Source organism: Haliotis cracherodii, unplaced genomic scaffold (assembly GCF_022045235.1).
Source record: "Haliotis cracherodii isolate W230 unplaced genomic scaffold, xgHalCrac1.p SCAF_11, whole genome shotgun sequence".
Classification (NCBI taxonomy): domain Eukaryota; kingdom Metazoa; phylum Mollusca; class Gastropoda; order Lepetellida; family Haliotidae; genus Haliotis; species Haliotis cracherodii.
In genome coordinates, this window is record NW_027266266.1 from 9,882,971 (window position 1) to 9,908,845 (window position 25,875).

General features: G+C 40.3%; 1 protein-coding gene across 1 annotated transcript; it reads right to left on the reverse strand.

Moving 5' to 3' along the window:
- Nucleotides 1–5,687: 5,687 nt before the first annotated feature.
- Nucleotides 5,688–25,346, reverse strand: LOC139455368 (EGF-like domain-containing protein 2). Its single transcript, XM_071236925.1, has 10 exons — nucleotides 25,301–25,346; nucleotides 22,302–22,424; nucleotides 21,262–21,396; nucleotides 18,103–18,329; nucleotides 14,396–14,550; nucleotides 13,320–13,456; nucleotides 11,608–11,692; nucleotides 10,152–10,329; nucleotides 8,099–8,216; nucleotides 5,688–5,890 (listed from the first exon to the last, which is right to left on the reverse strand). Exons 1-10 carry the CDS (start codon nucleotides 25,344–25,346, stop codon nucleotides 5,688–5,690), a joined length of 1,407 nt encoding a protein of 468 aa, XP_071093026.1.
- Between the last annotated feature and the right edge of the window lie 529 nt (nucleotides 25,347–25,875).

A 25,875-nucleotide genomic window follows, 5' to 3' on the forward strand; every position in this document is an offset into this window, starting at 1 on the left:
GAATTCATAGCGGTCATTTAGGAGATAAACATACTATATTTTCAATGTAGACATTGAATTGGGAAGCGAAAGCACGACAAGGTTACTTCTAAGGTCACCTTGCTCAATATCTTTTTTTTTTAGAAGGTGTTGTTTTTTAAAACAAAATTAAAAACCCGAATGACAACGCATATATGCACAATGTATCATTGATTAATTTGGGTGACCCAGACGTCGGTTCAAACGTTTGGTGTGAGGGAAAATCAAGTGTTTCGTGTTCATTTCACAAAACCATTCACTATATTGGCCAAGTAGTAATCTTGTTCGACCTTAGTTGCAGGATACGCTCACCTTTTCTAAAACACCTGGTATCATCAGTGACAATGATCCATAAACAAGTGCTTATGATATACGAGGCGTCTTACGGGATCGGGCAGGCAGGCTGGCTGACTTGTTTGATGCTTGTCATCGTATCCCAGTTGCGTAGATCGATGCTCATGATATCAATCACTGGATTGTCGAGCCCAGACTCGATTTATTTACAGACCGCCGTCATATAGCTGGAATATTGCTGAGTGTGGCGTTAGACAACCAACCAGCCAACCAACCAACAAATTCCTGTAAAATTGACGACACTCACATCTTAATGCACAATAATAGCTCACAAATCCCTAACCTCCCGCCCATCAGTTAACTGTTCAAATGAAACGACTGTACGATGGTTGATATCACAAGGTAACCATGATAAAAAAACAAGTGCGGGATTGTCACACGTTATTCCACGGCGTTAAAAAGCCAGGATTTAAGGTCCATTACTTTAATCCACTTTGAGCTGCAGTTGTTACTGGGGATTAACCGCGAACAAGTAGGCGCATGTTACGTGTTTGTACTCCGCTGGCCAGTACAATTGGGGGCAGCTCAGAGTAGCATTAGCGAAGTGGGGATCTCAGATCGGTCAGGTTTAATGTGTTTTTAGAAAATGGGATTGTCAACATCTTGAGGAGTCATCATGTGAAAGAATGTGGGGCGTATTTGGGATGTATTTTGAATGTTATTTGGTACAAACTGAATGTGAATCTGAAAGGTTGTAGTATAACCCTGTGACAGTATGGGTGTAAACATACGAATCTACACTTCTTTCAAACATATTAAACCGATATCTACATCCACAGTTGTATTGCCACGAGGACATGTATGTTTTGAAGAAACTGATGTTTGGTATTTACTGTCTTGTCCAAACTAATGTTTGGTATTTACTGTTCTATCTAAACTGGTGTTTGGTTATTACTGTTTTGTCCAAACTGATGTTTATTATTTACTGTTTTGTCCAAACTGATGTTTGGTATTTGCTGTTTTGTCCAAACTGATGTTTGGTTATTGTTGTTTTATCCAAACTGATGTTGGTATTTACCGTTTTGTCCAAACTGATGTTTGGTATTTACCGTTTAGTCCAAACTGATGTTTGGTATTTACCGTTTAGTCCAAACTGATGTTTGGTATTTACAGTGTTGTCCAAACTGATGTTTGGTATTTACTGTTTCGTCCCAACTGATGTTTGGTATTGCTGTTTTGTCCAAATCTAAACTAATGTCTGGTATTTTCTGTTCTATCTAAACGGATGTTTGGTTATGAATGTTTTGTTCAAACTGATGTTTGGTTATGACTGTTTTGTCCGAACTGATGTTTGGTTTTTGCTTTTTGTCTATATCGATGTTTGGTATTTTCTGTTCTATCTAAACTGACGTTTGTTTTTTACTGTTTTGTCCAAACTGACGTTTGTTATTTTCTGTTCTATCTAAACAGATGTTTGGTTATGAATGTTTTGTCCAAACTGACGTTTGGTTATGACTGTTTTGTCCAAACTGATGTTTGGTATTTACTGTTTCGTCCCAACTGATGTTTGGTATTCACTGTTTTGTCCAAATCTAAACTGATGTCTGGTATTTTCTGTTCTATCTAAACGGATGTTTGGTTATGACTGTTTTGTCCAAACTGATGTTTGGTTATGACTGTTTTGTCCAAACTGATGTTTGGTTTTTGCTTTTTGTCTATACCGATGTTTGGTATTTACTGTTTTTGTCTATACTGATGTTTGATATTTACTGTTTTGTCCAAACTGATGTTTGGTATTAACTGTTTTATCTATACTGATGTTTGGTATTTACTGTTTTGTCCAAACTGATGATTGGTATTTGCCGTTGTGTCCAAACTGATGTTTGCTATTTACTGTTCTGTCTAAACTGTTGTTTTGTATTTACCTTTCAGTTTGAACTGATGTTTGGATGTTACCGTTCTATCTAAACTTATGTTTGGTATTTACAGTTTTATCTAATCTGATGTTTGGTAATTACTGTTTTGTCCAAACTGATGTTTCGTATTTACTCTTCTATCTAAACTGATGTTTGGTTATTACTGTTTTGTCCAAAATGATGTTTGGTATTTACTGTTCTATCTAAACTGATGTTTGGTTATTACGTATACTGTTCTATCTAAACTGATGTTTGGTATTTACTGTTCTATCTAAACTGATGTTTTGTATTTACTGATTTGTCTGAAGTGATATTTGGTATTTACTTTTCTTTATAATTTGTTCTTTGGTATTTACCGTTTAATTCCAAACTGATGTTTCGTAGATAGTGTTTTGTCCAAACTGATGTTTGGTATTTACTTTTTTGACTAAACTGATGTTTGGATTTTACCGTTCTATCTAAACTGATGTTTGGTATTTACCGTTTTATCTAAACTGCTGTTTGGTATTTACTGTTTTGTCCAAACTGATTTTTATTATTTACTGTTTTGTCCAAACTGATGTTTGGTATTTGCTGTTTTGTCCAAACTGATGTTTGGTTATTGTTGTTTTATCCAAACTGATGTTTGGTATTTACCGTTTTATCCAAACTGATGTTTGGTTATTGTTGTTTTTTCCAAACTGATGTTTAGTATTTACAGTTTTGTCCAAACTGATGTTTGGTATTTACTGTTTTGTCTAAACTGATGTTTGGATTTTACTGTTCTAACTAAACTGATGTTTGGCATTTACCGTTTTATCTAAACTGATGTGTTTGGTATTTACTGTTTTGTCCAAACTGATGTTTGGTAATAACTGTTCTTTCTAAACTGATGTTTGGTATTTACTGTTCTATCTAAACTGATGTTTGGTATTTACTGTTTTGTCTAAAGTGATATTCGGTATTTACTGTTTTGTCCAAACTGATATTTGGTATTTACTGTTTTGACTTCACTGATGTTTGGATTTTACCGTTCTATCTATACTGATGTTTGGCATTTACCGTTTTATCTAAACTGATTTTTGGTATTTACTATTTTGTCCAACTTTTGTCAAAACTGATTTTTGGTATTTACCTTTTCATCTAAACTGATGTTTATTTATTACTGTTTTGTCCAAACTGATGTTTGGTTTTTTTTTTTTTGTCCAAACGGATGTTTGGCTATTAATTTTTTGTCCAAACTGATTTTTGGTATTTACCGTTTTTGTCCAAACTGATGTTGATGATTTACTGTATTGTCCAAACTGATGTTTGGATATTACTGTTTTGTCCAAACTGATGTTTGGTATTTACTGTTCTATCAAGGCTGATGTTTGGTATTTGCTGTTTTGTCCAAACTGATGTCTGGTTATTACTGTTTTGTCCAAACTGATGTTTGGTATTTACCGTTTTATCTAAACTGATGTTTGGTTATTAATGTTCTGTGTAAACTGATGTTTGGTTATTACTGTTTTGTCTAAACTGATGTTTGGTTATTACTGTTTTGTCCAAATGTTTGTTTGGTATTTACTGTTCTATCTAAACTGATGTTTGGTTATTACCGTTTTGTCTAAACTGATGTTGGGTATTAACTGTTTTGTCCAAACGGATGTTTGGCTACTACTGTTTTGTCCAATCTTATGTTTGGCATTTACCGTTTTATCTAAACTGGTGTTTGGTTATTACCTTTTTGTCTAAACTGATGTTTGGCATTAACCGTTTTGTCCAAACTGATGTTTGGTATTTACTGTTCTATCTAAACTGATGTTTGGTTATTACTGTTTTGTCCTAACTGATGTTACTGTTTTGTACAAACTGATGTTTGGTATTTACTGTTTTATCTAAACTGATGTTTGGTTATTACTGTTTTGTACAAACTGATGTTTGGTTATTACTGTTTTGTCCAACTGATGTTTGGTTATTACTGTTTTGTACAAACTGATGTTTGGTATTTTCTGTTCTATCTAAACTGATGTATGGTTATTACTGTTTTGTCCAAATATACCGGCGCCTCGTCAGTACTTCACTTCAATGAGGTCTACACCGGGAGCCAGACACAGGGAACGTTAATCCATATTAAGTAAAAGAAAATAGTAAATGAAATCATTTCGTCTTAGAAACATTATGTGAGTGAGAGAATGAGTGAGTGAGTTTGGTTTAACGCCACTTTTAACAGTATTCCAGTTATATCGCGGCGTGTCAGCTTATTGTGGGAGGAAAGCCCGAAGTGATGCAAGTCTCAGACGTCTACCACTTCGGTGAAACCCACGAGCACGGGTATGGTGCTGACAAACCTAGAAACATAATTGGGTCGAACCGGGATTCGAACCCACAATCATAGGTTTCTGGCGTTCCCAAGGGAAGAAACTCTGCACGGCGAGTCGCGGCGCATTAGACGACTGGGCCACCCGTGCCCCCGAAACACTATGTAAATAGTGAATGAGTGATTATGGTTTTATGCCGCTTTTGCCAATATTCCAGCAATATCACCAGAAATCGGCTTGACGCATTGTACCCATGTCGGGAATCGAACCAGGGTCTCCGGCGTAACGATAGAACGCCTTATCCGATAGACTACTCGACCGCCCCTTGATCTCAAAAAGTATGTTGTACTATTCAAACAATACCAAGGTGCTAGGATTATAAAATACCAATGTGGAGAGTAGAACGTGTTACAAGCGAACGCTTTAACCATTAGGCTAACCCACCAGCATGTAACTACGTAAGCAGTAATATGTGTGAGGTTCAACGTCGCAAAGGCGTCTGGAATAAGAAGATAACTCTCGGAGCAAAGGGGAAACAATTCATGATCGGGCACATCGAACAAATGTGATCATCCAACGCTTATTCTTCACAACACAACTAAACACAAATCATAGTGTATTAATTATTTCTTTCACTGAATGTATTCTTTTATGGTTTTAAGGTTAAACAGATGTCAATAAATATTTCCGTTTCGAGTGTGAGAAATTTCTGGTGCTGTTTGTTGATATGTCCCTTTACGAAATAATGTCTTATGCACATGTTGGTTTACAATATCATTTTCAGTTACACAGGCACATCTAGCGCTCTGAGAGGTAGGCGAGCCCTTGACAAAGGTTGAGTGAGTGAGTTAAAATTTGAAGTCACATCGGCAATATTTCAGCCATATCGTGACTATCAAGGGTTAAACATAAGAAATACATTTAGGCTATGTAAAAACCTGCCATGCCGACAAGGAAGAGAAACGGTATAGTTTTTTGGACTCCTTTTTTATTTCGACTATTCTGAGACAGAAATATACACTGTTGCTTATGTAGCATATTATCGTTAAAATCGGGTACTCGGGAGTCCGGCCCGGCTTTTGAAACACGGGTATTCGAGGACTTTATCTTCCCGTCATAGTCCTAGTAAGTATTCAACATCAATATCCATGGACCCCGGAATTGGGGAACACTTCTTCTAATGTACAGAGCTTGTTGACTGCGGAGGTTTTCCTGACACTGATCCGGAAGAACCACTGAGTTTGGAGCGGCTCCGACGATGGCGCATCACACTCTTCGCCAGCAGGGCCGTTGACATTACCATCAGAATGAAGATGACCACGGCCATTGAAATCAGTGTGGCGATTACCTCATCTGGCAGTGTGCAATATCCGTCGTCACCTTTAAAAAATCAATACACAACTCTATTATCCGGGTATTTTTTGCGACATTGTCAGCTTTCGTTAACTAGACTGTTGACTCTATTATCAATATGAGATTCATGTTAATTAAATTTTGAAGATTCGAATATTTGTTTCCACGCATATATATTGCCTTCACACGCTCAGTGTGACCAGTGTCGGTTAATCTTACATATACACACACACACACTAACACTGCAAACACGAAAATGTCGTTTTCGTCCGTATTTAGACGGAAAAACCGACGTTTTTTGGACGCTTTCAAAGAATCGTTTTTCCGTCCAAATAACGTCGTTATTTGACATCGGAATTTACTTGGAAAGAACGATATCATCAAGCTCCTCCCTTTCTTGATTGACATTGTCAATCTAGCAACAGCGTCTACCGGCATTTATACTTCTCAGATTTCAACATTGATATATGAAAAAAATGTTAATTTTATAAATGTAAATCAGTTATGCCAAAGCGAGAGTCACTACGAATGTGTTACTCGATGTCGATCCATGCGTTTCTAGGCATGTGGAATGACCGTTTCAGTAAGGTGAAAATACGACGTAAGATTCCTGCAACGTTCTGGACATAATGCATTTGGGATGATTCCTGTACACTATGAATTTTGTTTAATGAACGTCAACATATAGTTATGTTGTCCCCGTAGAGATTCTGGGATAGAATTGATCCCAAGCAGCTGAAATTAATTGGGTGGTCAGGCACGGTGACTTGGTTGGCGTCATCGTACCTCAAAGGCTTGGACCGTTGCTCATGATATCAATCATTGGATTATTTAGTCTCAGTTATTTAAGGACAGCCATCATATTGCAGGACTATTGTTGCGTTAAACCAACTATTTCGTTAAACCAACTTAACATCAAACCAACTACTTCGTTAAACCAACTATTACATTAAACTAATTATTACGTTAAACCAAATATTTCATTACACCAACTATTACTTTAAACAGACTATTACGTTAAACCAACTATTACTTTAAACCAACTATTACGTTAAACCAATTATTTCGTTAAACCAACTATTACGTATCTGCATCTTTATAGCCCATTTGTTGAGATTTGGACCAAGAACAGAGTTTTAAGTCATGTTTTCTTGGTCGACAACACTGAGGGTCAATCGGACAAAATGTATGACCTAGTCAATTCTAGCGACGGCACGGACCCTTGTCCTTTCTATCAACTATTGGTTTGCCTGGCGACATTAAAACATATTTAGAAACCGACGTATCTGACAGGCCAGCATCCATTCACCCACGTTACAGTCCATTACTATACCTATAACCAGGATTGTGTATTGGTTTGTTTTCATTGTTGTTTATATGTTACAGCAGCCTGTACATAATCGAGTCTGGGCCAAACAAACTAATGATGAATATTATTTGTTTTGGTTTATTTGGTTTGTAGTTTAACGCCGCACTCAGCAATATTCCAGCTTTATGACGGCGGTCTGTAAATAATCGAGTCTAGACCAGACAATCCAGTGGTTAATATCATGACCATCGATCGATGACATGTATCAACCAAGTCAGCGAGTCTGAACACCCGATCCCGTTAGTCGCCTTTTACGACAAGCATAGTTACCTTTTACGGCAAGCATGGGTTGCTGAAGACCTATTCTAATCAGGAATCTTCACGGGTCGATTGAAATTAAAAGCAAAACCATGAGCCGTCGTGGTACCATGACACAGTCAACTGAGTCACCGACTCCGACCACTCGATCGATTTAGTTGCCTTTTACGACAAATATATGTTACTGCGGACAGACCCGGGTATACCGCATTCATCATCTGTTTGTTTGTTTGTTTGTTGTTTAACGCCGCACCAAGCAATATTCCAGCTTTAAGATGACGGTCTGTAAATAATCAAACCTGGACCAAACAACCCAGTGATTGATATCATGAACATCGATCCATGCAAATTGTGATACGATGGTATGCATGAACCAAGTCAGCGAGACCTCACAATCCCGTTAAACGCCTCTTACGGCAAGCATGGGTTGCTGAAGACCAATTCTAACCCGGATCTTCACGGTGGACAAGAATGGATTGCTGAAGACCAGTTCTACCCTCGATCTTCACGGGGGCCACCATCTGTATTACGATGTGCATAATGTTTGTGCATTGTACAGAATGATGTCGGAGACACAAAGGAACTGGTACAGCGTGATACAAACGCACCTCTCTCGGTAATCAAGGTCGGGTTACGGATCTTGATGACGCCTTCTACTGTAGTTTCATCAGGCGCATTCCTCTTCTTCCGACCGAAGCCATTGGCTTTACCAGGAGAACAGTCAACCTGCGGATACAGAAGACGTGTTTCTGTCATAGGCTTCTGATAAATATCAAAACTGAAAGGCGGCACAAAGTAAATACGTGTGTTTCAGGTAACATGGACCCCATGTTAATGCGTCGGGATATGTTTTTAATTTGATATTTTGTAAATGTTTTTTTTGTGAAACATATTTGTTCCATCAATTACATGTGCAGTTCGTTTCATTCCTTTTCACTGTACACATTACGAATAAGCCTGCCTGATTCAGACTATGTGAACGGTTGCTTTTGACATAGAATTGTCACACTGAGGTGACATGGTAAATACGAATGGCAAATAAAAATAAGTCCTTGTTCTGCTCCTAAATAGAAGTTTCCATTATATTTTACAGCACCTTTTATTCATAGGGCGTACAGGGGGCACGGGTTGCCCAGTGGTCTAAGGTGCCGCGATTCGCTGTGCAGAGTTGCGTCCCCTGGACACGCCAGAAACCTATGATTGCACAGCAAACCGCAAACATAGTAGTCATGTGAAGCAAACATGACGCTGACGTCACTAATACGTGACGTCACTTTATTCATTCTTGCTCTGTTCACGCGGAAGGCAAGACGCCATTTTGTTGGCGAACCAAAGCATCATGGGTAATGTGGATGAACCCAATGAAGGACACCCTATGGACATTACTAAACTTGAAGCGCGTATCTCGCACTTTGGGAGAGCTGTTTTCACAAACGAAAACGACGGCAGCCACTGACGCACGACCGTCATACTGATTTACCAGGAACCCACCAACGACGCCACAGGTAGCCACGTCGATATTCAGGGTGAATACCATAGTGTTCGAATTAAGCTGTCCCCAAAAAACCTCCCCCCATTGTTAATTTCAAAAACATTACTTATACAACACTATTTTAATATATAAGACAAAAGTGCGATGAATCGCAAAGAGCAATGAAGACCGAAGCGTGGTTTATTTCACGAGAAAAACATTGTTCTATCATGACGTCATTCCTGGATATTAGAATATGTGCTCGCAACGTTTGACGTCATATATTGGAAGACGTTATTTTTTCTAGTTAGTTTTTCTCCATTGATGTAACCAGGCAGTGCAGATAAACGCAGGTGCATCCAAAAGTGGGAGACACATGACAATCGGAATTTGGAGACAAGGCACGCTAAATGACGTGAGGAATGTGAGAATATGCGGGAAATACCTAGAAACATAATCGGGGCGAACCAGGATTCGAACCCACAATCATAGGTTTCTGGCGTGCCCAAGGGACACAACTCTGCACAGCGAATTGCAGCGCCTTAGACCACTGGGCCACCCGTGCCCTCGTGTCTACCCATTGCGTTCTACCTGAATGTTATGTAAATGAAATGGCATGGTACGCTGTATCATCGCGGTAGTTGATTTTTAATGGATCGTAATGGCAAACGCTTACTAACATTAACCATGACAAATGTTTCTTGTTCTTTGGTCAACTTTAAAAACGCATCAATTAGGATTGATCGATGCTGATTTTCTTTACCGAGTTCGGAAAATAAAGTACCTGTCATTAGCGACACAAGGGCAGGCTACTCTATATGATCGCGATGTGGCTATTTTGTGGTGTGATACGTGTGGATTATGTGGTTTAAATCACATTGTGCATAATCAGTATGCATACGATCTAGTTTGGGTCAAGGGACTTCGTCTAAACAAATGGGTTATTTTCTAATCAATTTCGAATGGAAGTAGGGGTAATTCCACATAAAAAAACATTCATGAAACTATCATAAAAAACATAACGTGTAGTCGTGACAACCCGCAACGAGTCTTGTATTTGATCAAGTGATGAAATATTGTGCTCAGCTTTGCACAAGTAAACAGTCGACAGGGTACTGGTGTGTGGATTACGAGATTTACCGATACCGAGATAATATAGAGTCATACTATGATATTAAAGGTGTTCTTACAGGTTCGCAGTCGGCTTTGTTGATGCTCACGCACACTTTGATGCTGAAGCGGAAGGAGACACTGTTGCTGCCGACGAACTTGAACGCCGTGAGCTTGAAGGCGATTAAACTGCTGTCGTTCTTCGTGTCCAGATACGGCGCTTCCTTGATCACGGAGAAAGCATCGGCGTGGACACAGCTGGGAACATTAATGGTGACTGATATTTTATTCCGAAATGGTCCGTTGTCTGGCTGATACATGATTATAGACCCGTGAAGATCCGGGGTAGAATAGGTCATCCCATGCTTGCCGCAAAAGGTGACTATGCTTGTCGTAAGAGGCGACTAGCGGGATCGGGTGGTCAGGCTCGCTGACTTGGTTGAAGCATGTCATCGATCCCAATTACGTGGATCGATGCTCATGGTGTCAATCACTGGATTGTCTGGGCCAAACTCGATTATTTACAGACCGTCGTCATATTGCTAGAATATTGCTGAGTGCGGCGTTAAACAACAAACAAAAAAGAAACATTTCAAAATGAAACATGAAACATGAGTTGGGTTTTATTCAGAATATTCCAACCAGCGTTTCAAAACATGCACCTTTTGTAAGGAAAGGGGGAAACAAATGTTTTTTTACCCGCATCCCGTAATGTTTTAGAACATCAAGAATCTCCGGTTAATTATTTGTTGGTTTTGTAAATTTTGAGGACAAATAATTTATACCCAGTATTTTCGGGAATAGATAACTTGTTTCCGTTCGCAGTTGATAAGTTATTAAAATACCAATATCATGACACACATGGTGGGAAACGAATTTCGTGCTTCCGAGAGAAGCGCCAGGAAAATCTTGTTTGAAGTTTGTTTTGAGAAATCGGAGCCTGATCGCAGGAGCCTTGGACAGAGTAGGTCTTATGTCCGACTACTGAGAATTGAAGGTTACATTGTATGACCCGGTGTGGCATCATGTTACGACGTAGTGAGTGGTTGCTGATGTTATTAGCCACTCGTTTGCCGATTCCAGATTCGATAATTTACGTCACTGATAGTAATAATCAATAATAACAATGAGTGCATTCACCAAGTGGATACACCATTGTAACACCGGTCAATGGATCAGTGAGCAGTCGATTTTCATTCTCAACTCCCTTGGAAGTGTACAACCCAAACTGCCCGTAAGGCGCTAGAAGGTTCACAGCCACATTACCATCTCATCCTACCGGGTACCCACTCACTGCTCGGTGAACAGAGGCACATTTCGAACCAAGTCACTTGCCCAAGGAGACACCACATGTGGTACATGTGTTTCAGAGTGGGGCAGGACCGAAGCCCTAGAAACTCTCAGGAGTCAAGCTGCTGAACGCAGTCACCCATCCAACCGGTCTCCGAGACCGACGTTGGTTAGCCTCACCTGATGTGCGACCACATATTGCCACTGATTGTGGTGTTCAAGAACACTCACAGACTTCAGCAGTACCTGTTCTCTATCAGCCGGAGGGTCCTGCTGCCGTTGGTCTGCATGTTGTTAGCCTCCCCTGACAGGATCCGCATGGACTTGTACTCTGTAGGCGATAAGAGCAGACACGTAGACACTACTTAAATATACCCAGATATTGTCTGACTGCGGTAAATGAGTTAAATGAGTGGTCCCTGTCACGTACCTCCTACTGTGTTAAATGAGTTAAATGAGTGGTCCCTGACGCGTACCTCCTGCTATGTTAAATGAGTTAAATGAGTGGTCCCTGACACGTACCACCTGCTATGTTAAATGAGTGGTCCCCGACATATACCTGCTGCTATGTTAAATGACCAGTCCCTGACGCATACGTCCTGCTGAGTGCAGTGAATGGTCCCTGACACGTACCTGCTGCTATGTTAAATGAGTTAAATGAGTGGCCCCTGAGGCGTACCTCATGCTTTGTTAAATGATTTAAATGAGTGGTCCCTGACACGTATCTCCTTCTATGTTAAATGAGTTAAATAAGTGGTCCCCGACATGTACCTCTTGCTGTGTTAAATGAGTTAAATGAGTGGTCCCTGACACGTACCCCCTACTGTGTTAAATGAATGGTCCCTGCCACGTACCTCCTACTGTGTTAAATGAGTTGTCCCTGAGGCGTACCTCCTGCTATGTTAAATGAGTTAAATGAGTGGTCCCTGACATGTACCTCCTACTGTGTTAAATGTGTTAAATGAATGGTCCCTGCCACGTACCTCCTACTGTGTTTAATGAGTTAAATGAGTTGTCCCTGAGGCGTACCTCCTGCTATGTTAAATGAGTAAAATGAGTGGTCCCTGACAGGTACCTCCTACTGTGTTAAATGAGTTAAATGAGTGGTCCCTGAGGCGTACCTCCTTCTATGTTAAATGAGTTAAATGAATGGTCCGTGACACGTACCCCCTACTGTGTTAGATGAGTTATGAGTAGTCCCTGACACGTACCCCCTTCTACGTTAAATGGGTTAAATGAGTGGTCCCTGACACGTACCTCCCGCTATGTTAAATGACAGGTACCTGACGCATACTTCCTTCTAAGTGCAGTGAGTGGTCCCTGACACGTACCTGCTGTTATGTTCAATGACTGGTCCCTAACGTATAATTCCTGCTAAGTGCAGTGAGTGGTCCCTGACACGTACCTGCTGCAATGTTAATGACTGGTCCCTGACGTATACATCCTGCTAAGTGCAGTGAGTGGTCCCTGACACGTACCTGCTGCTATGTTAATGACTGGTCCCTGATACGTACCTGCTGCTATGTTAATGACTGGTCCCTAACACGTACCTCCTGCTATGTTAAATGAATGGTCCCTGGCGGATACTTCCTGCTAAGCGCAGTGAGTGGTCCCTGACACGAACCTGCTGCTTTTTCAATGACTGGTCCCTGAAGTATACTTCCTGCTAAGTGCAGTGAGTGGTCCCCGACACGTACCTCCTGCTATGTAAACTGACTGGTCCCTGACACATACCTGCTGCTATGTTAAATGACTGGCCCCTGACACGCTGCTATCTTAAATGACTGGTCCCTGGCGCATATATACATCCTGCTAAGTGCAGTGAGTGGTCCCTAAGACGTAACTTCTGCTGTGTAAAATGACTAGTCCCTAACACGTATATCCTGCTATGTTAAATGACTAGTCCCTAACACGTATATCCTGCTATGTTAAAAGACTGGTCCCTGACACATACATACCTCCTGCTATGTTAAAGTAGAGAAGCAGATCCGAACCCACTTCAATGGGCGTGTTGACTTCAACCAGCTCTCCATCAGCGAATATGTAAAGGACGACAGGTTTAATGGCGTCCTCTCGGACCACTGTCTTCAGGTTTCTGGAAAAAATCAGGAATTTGAAATAAGTCAAGTAGAAAAGTAGAGAAGCCAAGTAGACAAGATAAAGAGAATGATAAATAAATCACCTTAACCACAATGGTGTTTTTTAAATTCATATCGTGAGTGAGTGAGTGAATGTGGTTTTACGCCGATTTTAGCAATATTTCAGTAATATCACGGCCGGGGTCCCAAAAATAGGCTTCACACATTGAACCCATGTGGGGAATCGAACCCGGGTCTTCGGCGTGTCGAGGGAACGCTTAACCCACTAGGCTACCCCACCGCCCCTTTTCCCTATCTACTCTTGTACCGGTAGTTACTACTCGCGCACCGAAACACGAAGTTACTTACGCACCAAATTTTCTTCACAATGACTAAAAGATTGACTCGCGTGTCGACTAACATGCATACCTACGCACCAATACCAACTCACGCATCGACACAAGCACTTACTTACTGACCAATACCTACTCGCACCGACTCGCGTTGCGACACACGTGCTAACGCAACGCACCAGTTACCACTCACACCGAAGATCAATACTCGCGCCGACACATGTGCTGACATACGCACCAATACCAACTCACGCATCGACACACTTACTTACTTACGGACCAATACCTACTCACAATGACTCAAAGATCGACTTCGCACCAATATTTTCACACGCGCAGACACAGGTGGTTACTTACGAACCAATACCTACTCATTCATCGACGCTTGTGCTAACGCACGCATCAACACACACGCCAACACAAACGCCAACACACACACACACACACACACACGTACACACAGACAAACACACGTACACACATACATACACACACACGAACGCAAATACATACACCCACGCATACACGCACGCAAATACATACACAAACACGCACACACACACACACACACACACACACACACACACCGACTTCAATACTTACATGTTGCCTGTGTTCACCTTGGAGATGGAGTTTGAGATGGAGATGTTGGCAATAGGGAGGAAGCATGTGATGGAGAACCTCTCGTCCAGCGCGGTCAGGAAGTCTCTGTTGTATTGGACAACCAGCTTCCTCGTGTACTCCATCCGGGTGTCATTCTGCGGAGACGCAGTCAGTACGAGCGCATTTAGCAATATCAACGCCTACAACACTAGACTAACATTATTACCCATATGGGCTCAAATATGCAGTGTAATATCTTTTTGATATTTGCACAGTTATCAATTAGTGATTCTCGAAGGTGATTGGTCAGTTGAACAAAGTTCAGTTTTCATTGGACAACGGTTCTTTTTTTTTCTCATCCCATTCGATCACAAATCCATGCCATTTATTCAAATGTTTCACGTGCTACAATCTCACTGATTCGAGATTTTCAAGACAAGAAACATAGTTTTATATCAACAACATGATTTCACATTTTCTTTTCATTTATTTCACATGATTTTCATTTTACAGTAAAAACCAAAACTACGTCTGCGTTGTTTGTAAACAGACATGGCTGACCATTTGACACTGTCAAAGTAAATGACCTCGTTAAAGCGGACGGAGATCTGACTGACATGAAGAGTTATTCGTATAATTCAACCTCTGAACACATTTAATGTCTTTGTTGTCAAAACTGCATATGGCTAGAGTGAAGTTCCAAGATTCAGATTGTGATGTTGCCAGAAACTGTTTCTATGGCGCCAAGATCATCACCACCAAGTGGTTTGCGTCTGTGTTAGAGGGCTTGCTGTTTGATGAATTTTTCGACCACCCGAATCCAAAAGCCGGACTTTGTATAGACAGATTTGCCTTGGTGAACGATGATGACATCGATAACTGCCAATGAAAATGAAAACGCAATGAAAAAGACTAAACTTGACAAGTTGACATGAACTTAGTTCACAAATATATACAGGTAAGAAAAGCACGAAAAATATGACTACTCACACTTTCAACTATGGCATCAAAATAACATTTAGACTTTCCGAAAGATAACATTAAAGAAATTTGTAAGGCTGTGTGAAGAAATAAGAACGTGACACATTTTTTTTACAATGTATATACGTTTTTGTAACAGCGGCGTCAGCACAGTACGGCGCTAAAGGGTAATGACACAGGAAAGGTGCAACTAAACATTATTCTTTGCAAATTTATCATTTCGGCATGCACATCAGACGGTTCAGAATTCGAAATGTCTACTTTGAAGATCAAGGCTAGCATAGAGTGTTACCTTAGCGACAAGTTTACCACCATCTGGTTGCGAAATCGATGCACTTTGCTGAACTCGGAGAGGTTTTGAAATCAAAACAAAAATAATGAAAAAACAAGGAAAAGAAAACTTACCCAAACGAGCAGATCCTGTGTCCGATATTGAACTAAATGAACTCCGTGAATGCGGACAACTTGGCACCACGTCTCCAGATAGACATAGATAATTTATCAGCAGGTATTCGACCATTATGAATCACATCAACATTTCAACAAAGTCCCCCCATCTGTCTGTGGCCACTCGATAAGCGCGTTTGACAAGTCCACCTAAAATCCCACATGCACATGTTTCCAATCAGTCACACTTGTCTCAAATTACACACGATGTTCTTTAAACTTGTCCGGATTGAACTGTAACGCCGGTTCTCTTGTCATTCCTGGTTTCGGCTGTCTCATATCTGGGTCAAGTCGGGTCATTCATTCCGACAGGCGACACCGAGACGACAATCGTACTTCTTAAAGTTTACCTTCTTTTCGTAACTTTTCTCTAACAAACAAGACTTCTGTACATTCCGTCTATGTTGTTGTTATAGGTTTTGGCATTTTTTCAAATGACACATAAAAATTGTTACAGGTTTTCCGTGTTTCCTCTTCTCAATGTGAAATGCATGTCTCTGCCGATGCACAACGGGGGCTTTCTGTCAGTGACGAGATCTTGTCAAAACAAGCCTTGATTAAAAAACCTGATGAACCTTTTTGGAAACTTGTCTTCTTTATCAATGCTAGATAGTGTACGCTGTGTAAATCGGACAGAAATCGGACCGCAACAATGGGGATCTTTGCAGGTTTTTCAACAGAACTACATTTTTCACGCGTAACAACACGTTAATTGAACAATGCAATTGGAGTGAATGGACAGTGGTTTTTCACACGCGGATTGATACAAAACAGCTGATTCTTGATCGTTGACATTTTTTTTTCACTTGAAACGTCTTTAATTTGATTATGGGTAATAAATAGAATAACCCACTCGGTACGACTGATTACGTAAAATATGTCACTCGCTAAAGCTCGGAACATATTTTCCGTAATCACCCGTACCTCGTGGGTTATTCTCTAATTTAGTCCCAGAAATAAATTTATTATTATTTCCAAGACAGAACACAGAAAACAGGATCAATCACATGCTTAAATTACCTCAATCTCATGAAATCAGATACAAGTTCTCGCTATCGCCCAGGACATCCCATTACAGGTCAGAACAGCCTTTCGCGAACTATGACCGACCAATGACATGACTAACAGGAAGTCAACGTTATCCACTAAGAACAGCTTTCTTTCAAACGGGCGACTCCCATTCCAGACTATGCTTTTTAAAGTATTTTGAATCAGTCATACAGTTCGTGACAGTTGTTTTGTGATAAGCTTTAAAGGTTGCATGATTAGAAAACATATTCCACTAAAAATGTAACACACAATATGAATAATTTCAATTTTTCATTTTTTTTATCATCCGTTTGTATCGTTATCTATCGTGTAGTTGTCCAATTTTCGATCACGACACGATCCGACATACTCGTCAATCCGATATAATCATATGCAACCAACCATGTCGGATTAACGGGACTTGACTGTATTACATCCCATCAGTCCGTGAATGACACGGCCATACAAAAGAGGTTCAAGATTAATGACTTGTGTATTCCGTCGAATACGAGAATATCCACAGTACGTTCAAACTCCAAACTCTAATTTAAATTCAGAAGCCCAGTCGCAACCTACGCTCTGCCGATCACATGTTTTTAACAGTACCAGGCACCAAAGCAACATTTGGGTGAAATATCTTTCCCAGTCGCTTCTCCGACTCTGTGGAACTCACTACCTCTCTTCATTAGATTTTCCACTAACACTGACATCTTCCTTTCCTCTTTGAAGACTTACCTCCTCAGAGAAGTCTATTTGTTTGTTTTTTGTTTAACGCCGCATTCAGCAATATTCCAGCTACATGTATATGGTACAAGTCATATTATAAACTGACGCCGCACTCAGCTATATTACAGCTACATGACGGCGGTCTGTAAATAATCGAGTCTGGACCAGACAATCCAGTGATTAATATCATGAGAATCGATCCACGCAATGGGGATCGATGACATGCATCAGCCAAGTCAGCGAACCTGACCACCCGATCCCGTTAGTCGCCTTTTACGACAAGCATAGTCACCTTTTACGGCAAGCATGGGTTGCTGAAGACCTATTCTACCCCCGGAATCTTCACGGGTCTCATGAGCATCGATCCATGCAATTGGGATACTATGACATGCATCAACCAAGTCAGCGAGCCTGACCACCCGATCCCGTTAGTCGCCTCTTACGACAACCATGGTCGCTTGTTACGACAAACATGGACCAAGACCTAGTCTAACCACCCACGGATGCAGCCGTTTTTAACTTACGCGAACAGGGGTGATGGCCCCGCACACAACGTTCGAGTGTTCGACGTCTAGATAGCGTCCCTCCCAGTTGTTGGGGATGTGGATGGATGCGTTCACGCCCGAGATGAGTTTGTCCTGGCACTCAGGGCTGCCCGCCTTGCCCTCGACATAGGTCATGCCGCTGTAGTTGTTGCTGTTGTAGGGGTTGAAGCCGATGACCATGTGATCCTCTGTGCACAGGATCTGTACTGCAATACAAACATATCAGATTATTAAGGGAGATGGGGTAGTCTAGTGGTTAAAGCGTTCGCCCGTCACGCCGAAGACCCGGGTTTGATTCCCCACTTGAGTACAATGTAGGAAGCCCATTTCTGATATCCCCCGCCGTGATATTGCTTGAATATTGATTAAAGCGGAATAAAACGATACGCACTCACTCAGATTAATAGAATGTTAGCTGACGCCATTGCCGTTTAGGCAACGGATGGTTTGTTTGTTGTTTAAGACCGCACTCAACAATATTCCAGCTATATGACGAAGGCCTGTAATAATTGTCTGGACCAGATAATCCAATGATTGATGTTATGAGCAAAGATCCTCGCCATCGGATTACGAAGAGATGCTAACACTCAGTCTGGCCACCCTATCCACTAAAACCCCTCCTACGATCTGGATAGGTTACTGGGGACCTAGTCCATCCATAATCGGGTGGTCAGGCTCGCTGACTTGGTTGATGCATGTCATCAATTCCAATTGCTTGGATCGATGCTCGTGATACCAATTACTGGATTGTCTGGTCCAGACCGCCGTCATATAGCTGGAATATTGCTGAGTGCGGCGTTAAACAACAAAACAACAAACCAACCATCCATAATTAAAGGTGTGATGAATATGTCAGGATGTGATGCATTTCAGTGAATTCCCACTTTTCATTACAACCATTCAGTTGAGTTTGCCTGTGCAACTTTTGGGAGACACCCTGGAATGAGCACATGGCTGAATAAACTTAGTCTGATCATGATGAGCTCTCCTGTTGAGTCTTAATTACCAATACATGACAAGCACCATCTTCCCGAGGCAAGAGAGTTAACTGACTTTGAAAGTCCAGTTTCCACCCTTGCCGAACTAGGCTGGTATCATGGAGTTACATTTTGGCTGGACTAACGAGTCTGTGCATAGTCCAATCTCATTCGCGCACCGAAATCGAAATCCGGTTCGGAAACTGTCGTGCATATTTCGGTGGATTGCAGGATTTGCAAAGCATCTGCACCGCCAACTCGTTGTCAGCAGATATTTTCCAAATCTTTTCATGTTTTTAATCAAGGTGCTCACGTAATTTGATGCATTTCGCGATGTAAGACCCGTTTTATCACAATATAGATCTTGATTATCGATCAGATCGTTATGACTGGGCGCCAACATTTTCTATGAAGCAAACGCAAGTGATACGAGAGGTGGAATCTGATTGGTCCATAGGAGAGGCTTAGAAGGTACATAACTGGTAATAGCCAATGGTGGCGCTACGATCGAGCCCAGGAATTCCAGCCTAGTTCGGCAAGGGTGGAAACTGGACTTTTATAGTCAGTTAACTCTTGCCTTGGGAAGATGGACAAGCACACATTATAGATTCTGTTGTGTAATTCCGATGTAATCTCTGTAAGGGAACCCATGCTGTATGAAAGACTTCATGAACCTCGAGAAAAGCCATCGTGTATTAGGTTTGGTCGTGTTTGGAATACATGTACTCTTTACGGTCCTTGACATTGTTTCTTTTGTTATTGGTTGCTAATATCGTACAAAACACGCTAAAATATAACACTGACTGATGGGCCCGCGCAAGAAAAAAACCGAGAAGAAATAAATACATACATACAATGGCGCTACACTATTACCCGGTCAACGGACATTGTACATTCAATTTCCATAATGATCTACCTATGGAGTGAAGAAAGATGCCCGTGAGACGCTAGAAGGTTTTCGCATTACCATTATCATCCCATCTTACCGGGAACCCACTCGCTGCAAGGTGAACATATTTCGAGTCACAACGTAATGCTACCATCACACCAAAGTAGGTCTATCCCGTTCTACCCCGTTCTAAACAAAATACTAGATCTAGATCTAGGCTGTGATCACGGTAGAACGCGTAGTTTGGCGTAAAATACGATGCTAGTTCGTTCATAAAACAGTCCTCAATACGTCTATCTCGTTCTTATCGTGTTCTTAGCCAACCTGCAGTCCGTTTGTATCCAGTTCAGATCGTGTAAAAAGTGCCCGTTTACCTCATCCGGACAACGTTTCGAAGCAGTTCGAGCACGTCCGTAGCCGTTCTCAACCAGTTCAACCTCGTTCTACCTCGTTCACAATACGTCCAAGCCAGTTCTAAATTATTCTTAACCCGACCAACTCGTTCGCAGTACGTCCTCATCTCTTCCCAAATGCGTGTGTATTCGCGTCCTGGTCTGTCCTGGCCCGACTCCTATGGATACCGAGCGCGTTATAGCCAGTCTTCATTCAAGTTCAGGGCTCCGAGCTGTACACATCATGCCTCCAAAGAGAAGTGGACCCGGTCGGTGTGCACACGTACTGAAATTTATGTCAGACTGCACCGCGTCTTAACACGTCCCTAGTAGGTTCGAAGTACGGCATTTCCGTTCGAAGTACGGCAATTCCGTTCGTAATGCGTCTTTCTCGTTTAAAGTACGTTGTCAATCCGACTAATTGCAGAACGGGATGGACGGGATAATATTTTGAGCAGACTCAAAGTTTGAGAGCACCCTCCCCGTCCGAGCCCGTCCATGAAGTTCGTAAAAAGACTGTCAATAGTTGCTACTACTTCCACTACGTTCACACACTTTTGGAGCCCGTTCGACAACATTTTCACGAACGTATTGAGAACTAGTTTGGTGTGATGGGGGTATTACATGACGTGACGTGACGGGATATGACATGACATGACGTGATATGACATGACGTAACATGACGTAATATATGACGTAACGTGACGTGACGTGACATGACATGACGTAACATGACATGACGTAATACATAGCGTAACGTGACGTGACGTGACGTGATATGACATGACGTAACATGACATGACGTAATACATAGCGTAACGTGACGTGACGTGATATGACATAGCGTGACCTGACGTAACGTGACGTAACATTTACTTACTTCGTTCCTCCTGGCATTTCAAGCCATAGTAGTCACTGTAACAGTAGCATTTCATTCCAGAACCGTCGTCGTAGCAGTCACCATTGCCAACAGTGCAGGGGCTAGAGATGCCACAGTCGCCGGCTCCTTTCTCATCTGTAAAGTATGATTAGGAAGTGATATATGAGACATATAATATCAACAACAAGGAGACATGCAAATATAACCTCTAAATACAATCTGACCCGTGAAGATCCGGGATAGAATAGGTCTTCAGCAACCCATGGATGCCGTAAAAAGGCGAGTGACGAGATCAGGTGGTCAGGCTCGCTGACTTTGATGATGCATGTCATTGATCCCAATTTCGTGGATCGATGCTCATGGTGTCAATCACTGGATTGTCTGGTCCAGACTCAATTAATTACAGACCGCCGTCATATAGCTGGAATATTGCTTAGTGTGGCGTTGAACAACAAACAAACAAACGAAACTTCATACAATTATACCATTTACATCACTATTTTGCCTTTTATGTTGTTGCCTTTATCTGTTATCGATGGATAATCGATACTTCTCTTTCATGGTCGACATGTGGAACACATTTCCAAATTGGATGTATCAGTGACAAAAATGGTGTCCAATGAAATTCCCTAATTTGGCTTGTGCCATATGTCCCCTTGGGGTTTCAGGTGAACAATTGACTTGTTTTTGCATGTGTTTGTGACGGATGCCAGTGTTGGAGCAGGCCACGCTCACCTTTTCGCGTACACCTGGCAACATCACTATCTGATAGAGATTCATTAACCCATGCGTACGATGTAGTCGGAATTGTACTATGGACTCTCTCAGTAGAGATTTTGTATGATTATGGAAATGTTTTTGTCGCATTTATTTCAAACTGATTCAAACTGGAAATTCAATGACAAAATAGGAGTTTGTGACGAACCTTCCACATTATGCCAACTTGAGATTCATGGGATTTCAAACCTACCCCTCACGTTAAAAACACCAGTTGGTGATAAATCCACTACGACCTCAATATTCAGCAACCAAAAACGTACCCTTGTCTAACCCACAGTCAAAACCCTCGTGGGTGGGCTGACACGAGCAGGCACCAGTCTCCAAGCATGTTCCATTATTCAGGCATTCCTGGTTTGGACGGAGACAGTTGAAAGACGCATCGGCTGCAATTATATTTCAAAATTATGCTTTCATGTTTGACGTTAAAGTTGCATAAATCGAACCCCATCTTTAGCTGAAGTTAGAAGCAACCACACATGTACATGTGTTAACGACCCCTTTAATTCGAGATCGTTTAAAACGATGGAACTTAATCGTACCAGAAGAATTCCTACCGGTTCGTGTATGGTTCAATATCTTTACACCTTCTTGTCTCGAACTACGATTATTAATACGGACTTCGAGTTAACAAAGTCTCGCGGTATATTGATCTGATATAAATTGATGATGTTGTGACTCATGATAATTGATTAACATTTATAACATATGAGCTCCCATATCACTGTGTGTACACGTGTGATTCACATTGATAAAGCAACCCATGCTTGCCGTAAAAGGTGATTATGCTTGCCGTAAAAGGTGACTATGCATGCCGTAAAAGGTGACAATGCTTGTCGTAAAAGGCGACTAACGGGATGATAAACCAGCCCATAACTGAAGAGGAGATCGCCTTTGCTATTTCATCTTTAAAAATAATAAAGCACCTGGCCCTGACGGCATTCCCACTGAGGTCTACAAATGCGGTTCGAGTATTTTGTTACCTTACCTTAAGATTTTGTTCAATTTCATATTTACGAAAGGGACATATCCTCCACAGTGGTCATAAGAGTATTATATTTCCTTTACATGGTGATGGTAACGTACAGGTGATGTTAATAATTATATTTCTTTGATTGACATATGTGGGAAAATATTTACTTTTATTCTTAACAAATACTCAACGATCTTGTATGTTTTTATGACAAATTACCAGAGTGTCAGGCGGGTATTCGCAAAGGATACTCTACAGTTGATAATGTTTTTACTCTACAGTGCCTAATCCAAATATACTTGTCTAAATCAAAAGGTAGATTTTATTGTATATATGTTGATTTTCAAAGGCTTTTGATTCGGTGAATAGAGATTTGCTATGGTATGTTTTATCTACAAATTGTATCAGTGGAAAGATGTTGAATATGATACGTGATTTTTATGCAAAAACAATTTCTTGTGTGAAACTTGATAACGTTTCTTTATCAGATTATTTCGAATGTCTTAGTGGAGTAGGACAAGGTTGCGTTTTGAGTCCTCTTTTATTTTCTACGTTTATCAATTAATTGGAAGACTCATTACAGACGTATGGTGGTAGAGGTATATTTGTCAGAGAAGATTTTATTGCTGTATGCTGATGATCTATGTATATTTGATGACTCAGTTATTGGTTTGCAAAGAAAACTTAATATTTTATCTTTTTTGTTGTTGTAAAGAATGGGGTTTGAAAGTTAACTTTGATAAAACTGAAATATTAGTTTTCCGAAATGGTGGAAACTTTAAAATGCTGAAAAATGGTTTTATGATGATGTACATATAAAGATAGGAACATATTATAGTTATTCAGGTGTTGTATTTTCAAACCGATTATCATGGTCAGAATGTGTGCAAACTTTAGTCCAAAAAGCTAATAAAGCTCTTATTCCCATTAAGCAATTACACATTAAACTTAACTCCCTTCCTTTACCAATATTGTTTCAAATGTTACACAAATAAAACCAATATTATTTTACTGTTCAGAAATATGGGGAACCCACAATTGGTATGTTTTAGAAGCCATACAAACTAAATTTTGTAAATATTTACTTTGTGTCGGGAAATCTTGTACAAATGTTGCTATTTTGGGTGAATGTGGACGCTATAAATTGTATTGTGAAACCTATGTACATTGTTTGAAATATTGTTGTAAATTAACCACTATGTCAAATGAAAGATATCCTAGTCAATGTTGAAACATGATATATAGATTAGATCAAGTAGGAAGAGTTACATGGACTACTAACATTAAGAATATTTTGTATTTATATGGTTTTGGTTTTGTATGGGAAAATCAATCTGTTGGTCACACTGATTTATCTATATGTGAGTTTTCACAAAGAGTTAAAGATTGTTATATACAAACATGGCATTCACAAGTTAATGAGTATAAACATTTATAATTTTATTCGTCACTCAAAACAGCATTTGTTATTGAACAGTATATTTTAAAAATCGCTTGTAAAGAACTAAGAAGAATGTTATCACTATTAAGAATTGATTTTAATTTTAGATTTTGTCCTTTTTGTAAGAACATAATTGAAACTGAATTACATTTTATGCTGTCATGTCCATTATATGATAGTATCAGACAGAAACACATTCCAAATATATGTTGTAAATCTCAGTTATTTAAGCATATAAGCTCAGGCAAGCTAACTGATTTACTTCAATGCTGTAAATATATTAAAGAGGGTATTGTACTACGTTCATCCCATTTGTAATACTTGTTTAATGTTGCACCAATATGTATATTCTACATATCAATATTTACTTGTACATGGTCCTGTGGCCTTTATACTGAATAAAGAAATTGAATTGAATTGAACTAACGGGATCGAGTGGTCAGGCTCGCTGACTTGGTTGATGCATGTCATCGTATCCCAATTGCGTGAATCATGATGTCATTAGCTGGATTATTGCTGACTGCGGCATTTAACAACAAACAAACAAACAAACACATTGATAAGTATGCTTAAGAAATACGTCCTTCTTACCATATTTAACAAACATAGGAACAAATCTTTGTAACTTGATGTCAAGTAAACGAGGTATAAGCAATGTAATTGCAAACTTCGAAACTATGAACTCTCTAAATGGTATCCTCACTAAATGCAATTGTCCAAAATAAAAATATACACGTGGTCCTTCTGATTGAATGTCGAACCCGAGTCAGCTTAAGCTTTTCTACACTCTTAGAACACATCAAGAAATAAGAATGATGTTTTAAATATATATTATGTTTGTTACTTACCTGAGATTAGTTTTAATATCAGCAGTAGAAAGCTGAGACCAGTCATTCTGTCTCAAAACATCCCAAGTGTATGCCGCGTCGACACACAGTAAACTATTCAGGTATATAAATTAATAACAGATAGTTTCTATATCAGTCAACATAACATTCAATACGTCCAATTCCCTTTGAAGAAGTCATTGTTCACACGGCACATGAAAAATTGCGGTCGTTTTCATCAAAGGCGAAAGTCGACTTGGATGCTTCAACGGTTTTATTATTCACAATCTTTTACTTTTTGTTTCCTTCTTGTGATTTTATACTCTACGTTACTCATCGTGCTGCATGTGGTCTGGTCTGTACAAATTGGTTGACGATCACACAGTGGGCTAGAGGAATCTGTATGTGTGTAACAGCATTATAAACATCTTGTCACAAAGGGAGATGGTCAATCCCGAAGCAGATGCCAGAGGATATATATATAAAAATTGTCTGAAAAGTTTTGCGAGCAGGAAAGCACTGTGAAAACAGCGAGCGAGACACACTCGCGATAGTTTTATGACGCAGTTATTTTGGCCGATCAACAAGTAAAAGAC